This window comes from Mustela nigripes, chromosome 2, assembly GCF_022355385.1.
Source record: "Mustela nigripes isolate SB6536 chromosome 2, MUSNIG.SB6536, whole genome shotgun sequence".
NCBI lineage: Eukaryota > Metazoa > Chordata > Mammalia > Carnivora > Mustelidae > Mustela > Mustela nigripes.
Window position 1 is genome coordinate 144,216,992 of NC_081558.1, and position 10,046 is coordinate 144,227,037.

Here is a 10,046-nt window from a genome sequence, read left to right on the forward strand (position 1 = left end):
TGGGAGATTGGGGTGGGGATCAAGGGAAGCTGTCCATTTCCTGGTGTTGGTAATTGTGCTACGGTTGTGTAAGATGTCCTTGGGGAAGCTGGGTGACTGTGCACGGGGACTGTGTACTCTTTTCACATCTTCTCTGTGGGTCTAAAATGGTTTTACAGTAAAAAATGTAATTAACACAAAGAGACAATGTTTTTAAAATATGAAACATGTGAGCAAGAAGGAAAAGATTATTTAGCCAGAAATATGTTCATGAGTAGAAGTAGTCAAACCTTAATTGTAACTTTTTAAACACAAATAAAGGACAGTTGTCTGTTTCCTGTGTCATTTCTGCCCTTGCAGAGGCTTGTAGCAAACAAACAAGTAGGATTATGGAACTTAGTAAAAACAGAAAGAGAGGTTAAAAACAAGGAGTAACTGAAATAATGAAGAAAGGGAGTTTTTAAATTTTTTATTTAGAAGTATTACAAATGCACAGAAAAATATAAAGAATAACATAAGATTTATCCAGGTATCCAACACCTAGATCCCTAGATCTTAAAGTATTATGCCATTTTTTAAAAGTATTATACCATTTTCAAGTATTACACCATCCACCACTGATATCTGTTCTTTTCCCTGCCTGGTGGGAGCCACTGTTCAGAAATTGGTGTGTGGTGTGTGTCCATCACACATCTTTTTAAATTTCCTATTGCTTGCTAAAGTGTACATTCATAAGCAATATTCAACACTGTTTTCTTTTTAAAAAATTTACATAAAGGGTCTCATAGTCTATATTCAGCACAGTGTTCAAATTATTATTTTGAGATAAAAAGGAAATCAGCATCCATTTACTATGACTGGCCGGTTTTATTTGCCTAGTCTTTTCATTTCGCTGACATCGGTGTGCATGTCAGAAAATTAAAGGGAGGTGCAAATTCGGCCTCCCTCCATTCCCCGGAAGGTTGGGCAGTGTGACAGAAGTAGACTAGGTTAGGGGTTTCATGACTCTTTTGATTTGGGAATTCTTGATGTGGGCTCGCACTGAAGTCTCCCCATGCTTTGCTCCCCAGAGGGCCCTACCATTCGAGGGAGCAGAGCACTGACAGTGGCCTGGGGTTAGGCTGCTACAGTGTTCCGACGACTCCGGAGGACTTCCTCAGCAACGTGGACGAGATGGACACAGGTGGGTGCAGAGCCTGCAAGTCATTGCCCTGTGCTTGCCTTTTTGTATCGTCCCTTCGGTCGTGGTCATCGGTCATCTCCCTTCTAAGTCCAACCAGAAATACTTTATCTCAACAGTAACAGAAAGGACAGCTGAAAAGCCACCCAAGCCTCAGGCACTATTATTAAATTCTAGTCCTTTCTCCTTTGTTTATACAAAATATGGTTTTACGTACAGGCACAGGATTTTAAAGTCTTCCCCCGCCCTTCCTTCCTTCTCTCTCTCTCTCTCTCTCTCTCTCTCTCTCTCTCCTTTGCCCTGCTTCCTACAGCCCCTGCTCACAGTTGGATTAATGCCACTGTCTGCTCTGCCGTTCTTCCACAGTGGAATATTTTTGCTGTTCTCCCTTCAGTTGTAATGTATGGGCCACTTTTCCTCTTGAGAAATGGGACTGGTTTATAGTGCTTCCCACATGCCATTTTTCTCATGTTAATAGCTGCATTTGGGAAGCCATTGGCAGGGCCATTTGGAAAGTTAAGCCACTCAGGAGATTCTAAATTGTCATCTCCCAGGTCCCAACATGGTAACGATGTCTTCCTTCAGCAGTTAAAGAGAAGAATCAATATTTTTTCTTTAAAAAAGAAAGGAAGGAAGGAAGAGTCCTTTCCCCATTGCCATTGTCCACAGTGCCTGTGTTCGTTACGCGTTCTTAGATGACTGTCATCTGTGTCGTAGTCTCTGAAGCCAGACCACTGGTCAGACCAGAGTCCAAGTCAGCCAGGTGCCTTAGGAGTGCCATCGGTCGGAGCAGCTGCCTTGGGGTCTCTCTGCAGGTCGTCATCCCTGTGTTGAGAGGCTAGCACAGACTGTCTTGTGAGGAGTCACACGGGAATAGTCTGAAGCGTTTGTTTTGTTATTCGTTGATTTATTACTTCAGTTTTATCCCTCCTGCCTCCCTCACTTTCTTCATCTCTCTCTCTATTTTTTGGTGTGGGATTATTTTGTCCTCTTTGGAACAGCCTTATGAAGTAGCTCCTTCCTATATTTAAGGATTGTTTGCTTTCAGCTTTTAAACACTGGGAAGCCAGTAAAGATAAAAAAAAAAAAGTTAAATTAAAAAAAAAAATTCGGGAGATCTAAATCTAAGTCTGACCCTTAAAGAAAAAAAAAAAAAAAAGATGGGTTCTGTTCTGTGGCTTTTTTTTTTTTTTAAAAGATTTTATTTATTTGTCAGAGCACAAGAAGGGGGAGCCGCAGAGGGAGAGGTAGAAGCAGGCTCCCCACTGAGCACAAAGCCCAATGTGGGATTTGATCCCAGGACGCTGGGTTCATGACCTGAGCTGAAGGCAGACACTTCATCGAATGAGCCACCCAGGCATAGCCTATGACTTTTAAAAATGGCTTCAAAGTAGGGACTATTTTGAAGCCAAAGTGTGGAATTAAGTGGTATTCTGGAAAGAACATAGTCTTTGTAGACAGGCAGCCTAAACTGAATCTCTGTTTCTCCACTTCTTGGTAGTGACTTTGGGAAAGTGCTAGAACATGCCAAGGCCTTGGATTTCTCACCTATAAGTGGGAGTAACATGCTTACTTCATGGAGTTGTGGGGAGTTATGAGATCACATAGCTTGGCCCACAGTTCTCTTCCCCCTCTTCTGAGAGGCTGAAGTAATGGACAAATTGAACTTGATCAATGCTAGGCTTCCAAGTTAACCTGGTTAAGTGAGTGTCAGTTCGTGGAGTCTAGCGTCCTGTCTGTGAAGTTCTTTCTAGGCATGAACCTTCCTAAGGAAAGAAAAGTAGCACAGTAATAAGATGAGGAAAAGCTGGGGATGGGCACAGCTCCAGTGTGGCTAGAAAAGGTCTATGAGATTCACTGACCACATGCTGAATGGAAACAAGCCAACCAAGCACACTTCCCTTTGCAAATCACACAAAGAAACAACAGCTGGATGTGGTGTGGAATAGAGTAAAGGGAATAGCAGGAGCAAAGGTGGGGAAATCAACCACTCTTCCAGAATATTCTGCAATAATCATACTCTTTTAAGAATTGTCTGGTTTTTCTCTCTCCTCCTTTTTAATGGATAAAACTGTTAAAGGCCAAAAAGATCACTATGTGATGACAAAGTTGATCCAAAGAGAGGTATTTTAAGATCGTTAACCTAAACAAAGAATCTTGGAACTAGCCTCCTCATGCTTGCCATGTCTGAGGAGAAAGGGTAAGAGAAATTCTTTAAAATAGATTTTGTTTGGCTTAAAAAAAAAAAGTGTTCTTGAGTTATTAGTAGAGATCAGTAGAGATGAATGGTGCTAACTAGAGATGAGGAAAAAAAAGACACCCAGCACTTTATTATTTTTTTTTAAAGATTTTATTTATTTCTTTGACAGAGACAGATCAGAAATAGACAGAGAGAGGAGGAAGCAGGATCCCTGCTGAGCAGAGAGGTCCAATGCGGGACTCGATCCCAGGACCCTGAGATCATGACCTGAGCTGAAGGCAGAGGCTTTAACCCACTGAGCCACCCAGGCGCCCTGACACCCAGCACTTTAGATTGGATAGTTTTCCTGGGCAGATACTTTCATTCAGCCTCATTTCCATCTGTTATGTTCTAGTGGGTAGTAAAAGTTATTTGGGATTTCCTGTTCTGTTTTGATGCTGTTTCTTACAATGTATCAAATTCTATGTTTTGATCATGTCGAACTTGTCAGATTTGATGTTGAGGTCATGTCAAACTTGATATAATTTTCCCAAATTACTACCTTTTGCAATGAAAATCCTCTAAAATACTGCCAAGAGTCACTGATTTATATGGGTTACAGAAGAGCCATTAAGCTTTGCTATCACCAAAATGCAAGTTTGATTATGTTTCCCTCATCACTTGGAAAGATGCAGTTTTTCTCCTTGGAAAATGCATTTGGTTGAAGTGAATTATCCCAGTTTTGCTCAGAATAATGATATTTCTGTGCACAACTTCAGGAAGGCTACCGTACTTCTAAAACACAAAAGCCAATTTAACAAGCTTTTTAGAAATGATTCTAGGGTGGAAGCCGGCCTTAGTTACCAATGCTTCTGTCTCTGAGATGTATATATATTTTTAAGATTTTATTTATTGATGTGAGAGAGAGAGCAAACTTGAGAGGGGGAAGGTGAGAGGGAGGAGCAGACCCCCTGCTGAGCAGGGAGCCTGATGTGGGACAGGATCCCAGGACTCCAGGATCATGACCTGAGCTGAAGGCAGTTGCTCAACCAACTGAGCCACCCAAGCACCATCTGAGGTATATTTTAAACCTTCAGAAAATTGATCAGGGCTATTTGAATTAATCAGTTGTTCTGATATTTGGTAATCAACAAAGAGTTCCTAGGTTTTTCTTTCTCTTAGCACAATCAACATTTATTGTATGTGTGGCAAACATTATATGGTACTTTGCTCCAGTGTGCGAAGAAGGTACCTATAATCCCAATTTCGATGGATACACTGAGGGTCAGACAAGTTACGTGCGTCTAAGGTCACATGGCTAAAGAGCCCAGTCCACGGGCACAAAGGTCAGTTTGTTTTCTTGTCCACTATTGTTCATAAAGAACATGTGTTCTTCATGTCCTATCCCAGAAGTCTCATTTTCCTGGAACAGTGTGTTCTCAGCTGTGTTCTGTAGACTCCAGTTCCATTAGTATATAGGTTCTGCCAGAATAGGATTGAATGATTAAATGGGTTGAGGTAATAGCGGCTTCAACAAAAGAAAACAGATCTCTTTACAGCAAGATTTCTTTGAACCTTCAGTGCTCACGTGCACTGTGACTCGTACGCATTGTAAGAAAAGTAGATAGTTCTGGGGTGCCAGGTGTGTGTGTGTGTGTGTTGGGGGGGTAATCTGCAGAATTCCCTTTATAAACTATTTCGAAAATGATCCCCAGAGCCATCAATGAAGACAGGTTTTTGTTTTTGTTTTTGTTAAAGATTTAATGTATGTATTTGACACAGAGAGATAGGGAACAAAGGCAGAGTGGTGGGAGAGGGGGAAGCAGGCTTCTTGCTGAGCAGAGAGCCCAATGCAGGGCTCAGTCCCAGGACCCTGGGATCGTGACCCCAGTTGAAGGCAGATGCCCAATGACTGAGCCACCCAGGTGCCCCCGAAGACAGCTTTTTAGTAACAAGGTTAAAGAAAACTCCTCACTGCTATCTTTGAACATAAAAAGAGGGAGGACATGGGTAGATCTAAGCTTCACAGTGAAACCCTTAGAGTATAGCTGGGTGATAAGGCATTTTTACAGGGAGGGACTCTCTTTGACAAAATAGCTCTTCGTGCAGCCGTCATGGGAAAACACAGATCACAGCCTTCCTGTGCTGCTTTGCTGTCTCCTGGGCTTATCCACTGTGGGCCCTTATCTGGGCTCTGTCTACCCAAGACAAAGAAAGGTTCACCCAGCATCTCTGCATCTCCTACGAGGGAGCATCACCAACTCAGTTTCAGGACCGTGGTAGCTGAAATTTTTCAGAGAACTGAACTATTTTAGACAGGCAGCAATAGAATCTTCCGTTTACATGGAAGCCTGGTGGCAATGGAGGTGAGCGTTGGGTTAACTTCTCAAGAGCTTAACAAATGAATGACAATGGCCACCTTCTGTTCTGTTCTAGGGGACAACACAGGACAGACAGCCATGAACATCAATCCTCAGCAGACCCGCTTCCCTGATTTTCTCGATTGTCTCCCGGGAACAAATGTGGACCTAGGAACTTTGGAATCTGAAGATCTGATCCCCCTCTTCAATGATGTGGAGTCTGCGCTGAACAAAAGCGAGCCCTTTCTAACCTGGCTGTAATCGCTACCGTTGTAACTTGGATGCAGCTGTGACCTGACATTTCCTGGGCCTCTTGGCAAAAAGCAATGGAGCAGAGTCAGTCTGCAGGTGTACTCCATGACTCCCTGCTCCCTCCTTTCCATGCGGCCAGTTTCATCATTGCCTGGATTTGGTTAACAGTATCTTAAGTTATAACAGTTAAGTGTTCTCCTTTCAGTTTCTGCAGGCCTGCATTCCCGTGAGGGGCTCTGTGTCGTTCTTCTGCAGAGCTGAGGATGGAGAATTGCTTCTCTTTTTTTCTCTCTGCCACCCCATGACTAAGCTTGATGGGTGTTAGTTGAAATTTATGCATCAGATTGATTATAAACCATAAAAAATCTGACCACAGGCAGTGACTTGTGACAGGCGGGCTCGGTCCAGGAAATGTACACAAAATTAGAGCTGATTGATGGGGTTTCAAAAACTGTTGATGACAGTAGTACCGAATGCTTTAAAAAAAACCCCGCTTAACTCGAGCTTTAAAAATCATTGTATGGATAGTACATGTCTGCTGTATGGGATACAATGTAGTTTTGAATCCATGCTGGTTCTGATGGTTCTTTTTACTCTGTATCTGCAAAGGCACACGCGGTCCTTTTGTAGTTGGTCCTTCATCATGACTTCACTGCGTAGCGTCTAGACAATTCGTCCTTCCAGCAGGAGAAGAGCAGGGACCGTGAGTCACAGTTCCTACCCTACAGATCTTATGAAAGAGACCAGTTTGGTACTAATTACGAGCATTTATTAAACAAAACCTTTTTTTTTTAAATTACAAGTTGGATTTTTTTTAATTGCAGCTTAGAATTTGATGTTTATTTCATAAAGCACTATAATTTTGTAGCTGATGACAAAAGTCAGCCAACTGTTTTTGATAAATCAGCAGTGACTGTATTTTTTTGTCTTTTGCAACAGTTCTGAAAACATCAGCACGACCTAGCTTTCAACCCAACAGCACACAGGGCAGAGCAGAGAAACTGTTGCTTTTTATATGCTAAAGCCTTATCAGTTTTGCTTTCCAGATCTCAAGTGCTTAAAAGAATCTTATCTATGAAACTGTTTGAAGGATGAAGCAGATCTCTGACTGACGTGTTAAAAAAAAAAAAAAACACACACACAAAACAAAACAGCAAAACCCTCTGAAGGGTGTATGGTGGAGACTTGTGTTTCTGAATTCAGTAAAATGGATTCCTCAGTATATTATCCTAACCCTGTTTGCTACAGTTGGTATAAAAAGGCATGAAATATGTACTCAATACCTCTTATGTAACCAAAAACATTTTTTATTAGCTTTTAAGGACTGAGAGAGAGCATCAGGTTCACCCGGCGCTTGCTCTGCCTACATTGCCATGAAGTCCTCAATCGTTGAATATTTTGAACTGACATTATTTATAATCTATGAATTTAATACCTTTTTTTGAAAGACATTAATAATTCAGGTCTCTGAGAGGAACCTTCAATTCCCAAGGGGGCTTATCTGTTGGGAATCTTAAATAAGATCATTTTCCATCTATCAGAATAGAGACAGGCAGCATACATTCTATCTGGTTGGAAAGAAGGCAAGTGAAAAGGGCAGAGATGAAGTATTGAAGTCGCAGTAGATAGTGGAAGGACACTAGTTGGGGAAGTGGAAACTGACAAGTCAGAATACCCCAAAAGCTAGATGAGCAGGATGCTAGGAGAGGTACCCAAAAGAACAAAGCAACAATTTTCTACTACAGCTTTTATTACCAGAAGACTGTTGTAGAAGAAAGGGCTTTGGTGCACTTTATGGGGGAGTAGGAGGGTCAGGGCTTTGTGGCCCTGTCCAGGCTGACGCGGAGCGTGTCTGTGGACAAGAGCATGGGCCTGCTGTTGCTTCCAACACAATGAAGTGATTTCTTTTTCCTGAAGGACCCATGGTTTATGTTCAGATTCCTTTCCTCTCTCTAAGCGCTCAGAGAGAGTAGGGTAGATGTTTGTGTTTGCTACTAAATTGAAGGGAGCACTATCTCTTTTTCTCTTTTGTGAGCAATAATTGCAAAAAGAGTTGTACATTCTTTCTAAGAAAAACAAAAAACAAAAAACAAGGGACCTAACAAAACTGAGCAGTGTTACTGTATTTTTAAAAAATATTTTTATAGTCTCCTTTTCAGGTTATTATATGTAAAAGAAACAGATACCCCTCTTTTTTAAAGTAGTTAAAACATCGGTGATTTGTATTATCAATTTTTAGAAGTAATTTCCTAGTAAGCTTGTGACATTAGAAGACACTAGAAGAATTTTTTTAAGTGAAATTAGCTGGAACATACATTAACGAACGTAACAAATATTTTTCCAGAATGAAATATGAACCATGACTACATGTTTACTAATGGACAAAGCCAGATGTGATTTTTTTTGTTGTTTTTAAGGCCATAAAAATATAGCCTTTGTTAAAGAACACTAAAGCTAGAAATCTAAACATAAGAACAACTTTTAAAGGGTTTTTTCTATTATTGTAAGTGTTAAGACCCCTGCAGAATTCATGATAAGGTGCTATTTATATTTCTCATTATAAAAGAACTGCCAGGATATCCCATCTTTTCAGTCCTAACTCAGTAAATTTCAGCATTTCATCCAATAACTTTGCCACGGGAAATGGAAAACTAATTCCCAAGGCATCGATATCCTGATAGAAAACATTTTCTTGAAGTAAATACATTGTCAAAACGTGTTGGCAATTCTACTAAGTCCAAGTAATTGTTAGTGTTTCACCAGCATATTTAGAATGTAAGATGCCATTTCTTTCACTGATTGTACAGCATGTGGGAGCACGGAAGACAGAGTAAGACATTTTGTATGGGGGGTGGGGGTGCCGTTGACCCCAATGTCATTGAAAAGCTCTCTGTAGAAGAAGGTGAGAGAAGTGTTGCTATAATTAAGTTGTGTTCTTATGACATAATTAGAAAGTAACTTCTGAAAGTACAACTTTTATGAGAAAAATAAGCTGTTTAAAAAAAAGGAAATTGTAGATTAATTTGATTGGGAAAATGGGTGATTGACAGAGACTGTTTCCCTAATACACTACATCATTTATGTGCTCATACTTTAACTTTTTAAAAAATTTACTTCTACGTTTTGTAATATGACATATGTGTGTTTATTTGTAATTTAGAAAGCTCTGCCTGCAGAAGGTATGCAGCCAAATCAATCCTATCAAACCATTTTACCTGGAGTTTGGTACTGGTTTTTACTTCTCTGATTCTGTATAAGAAAAATAAATACAATTGAATTTCCACTTGGAGCCTTTGTCTTTCCATTATTTGTGTGTGTTCCTTAGTCAAGGCTTTGGGTGGTACCGAAGAAGGGCTTATGTAACTCTCCTGGCAGACCATGAAAGGAAGAAAATTTTGTAGGCCAACATTGTTTTGGCTCAAATGTCTCGTCTTCAATATTCTAAATATTCGCAGAATATCCTGGTTTCCCCTTTGTTTGAAGCAGCCCACTGAGTTTTTTTTTTCTTAAGTGTGTGTATATGTATAATTTACATCATACATATAATTTACATCTTATATATATAATTTATTTTTAAAGTCACGCTGTCCTTCCAACACCCTCACAGATTTGATAGGTATTCAGATTTGATAGATATTTGATATTTGATATTTGATAGATGATAGAGATGTCAGAACTATAGGATCCTCAGTCTTTTCTGTGTTGCTAATGTTATAGCATGGCTTCTTGTTACCAAACTAAGAACAGCTTATCATTCATTCTGAGTGTGGGCTCGTGATAGTATATTTTCTCTGTCCCTTGAGTCCCTTGATTCCCTTGATTCTCATTGTTGTAATATCTTTCTCCATTCCACAGAAACATTAGGTGAGAGCACTCAGGGAAAGAGTATTTTCAAGCAGGAACTAAACAACAGAAGAGATGCTGGTGGGAACAGCTTACCAACATTCCATCTTTTTTTTTTTAAATAATTTTTAAAAAATTTCCAGGATAATTAATGTACAGTGTTCAATTTCTCTCAGGTGTGCAATGTAGTGATTCGGCAATTCTGTACCTTAGACCTTACTCAGTGCTCATCACGCTAAGTGCACTTTTAATC

General features: G+C 40.2%; 1 protein-coding gene across 1 annotated transcript in view; it reads left to right on the top strand.

Moving 5' to 3' along the window:
• The window catches only part of WWTR1 (WW domain containing transcription regulator 1), a 142,153-nt gene extending 132,914 nt beyond the window's left edge, over positions 1 to 9,239 (top strand). The window contains exons 6-7 of the mRNA XM_059391753.1: positions 1,050 to 1,162; positions 5,775 to 9,239. Coding sequence (XP_059247736.1) covers positions 1,050 to 1,162; positions 5,775 to 5,959 — 298 coding nt within the window. The 3' untranslated portion in view covers positions 5,960 to 9,239. The remainder of the gene's footprint in view (positions 1 to 1,049; positions 1,163 to 5,774) is intronic.
• Positions 9,240 to 10,046: the final 807 nt, after the last annotated feature.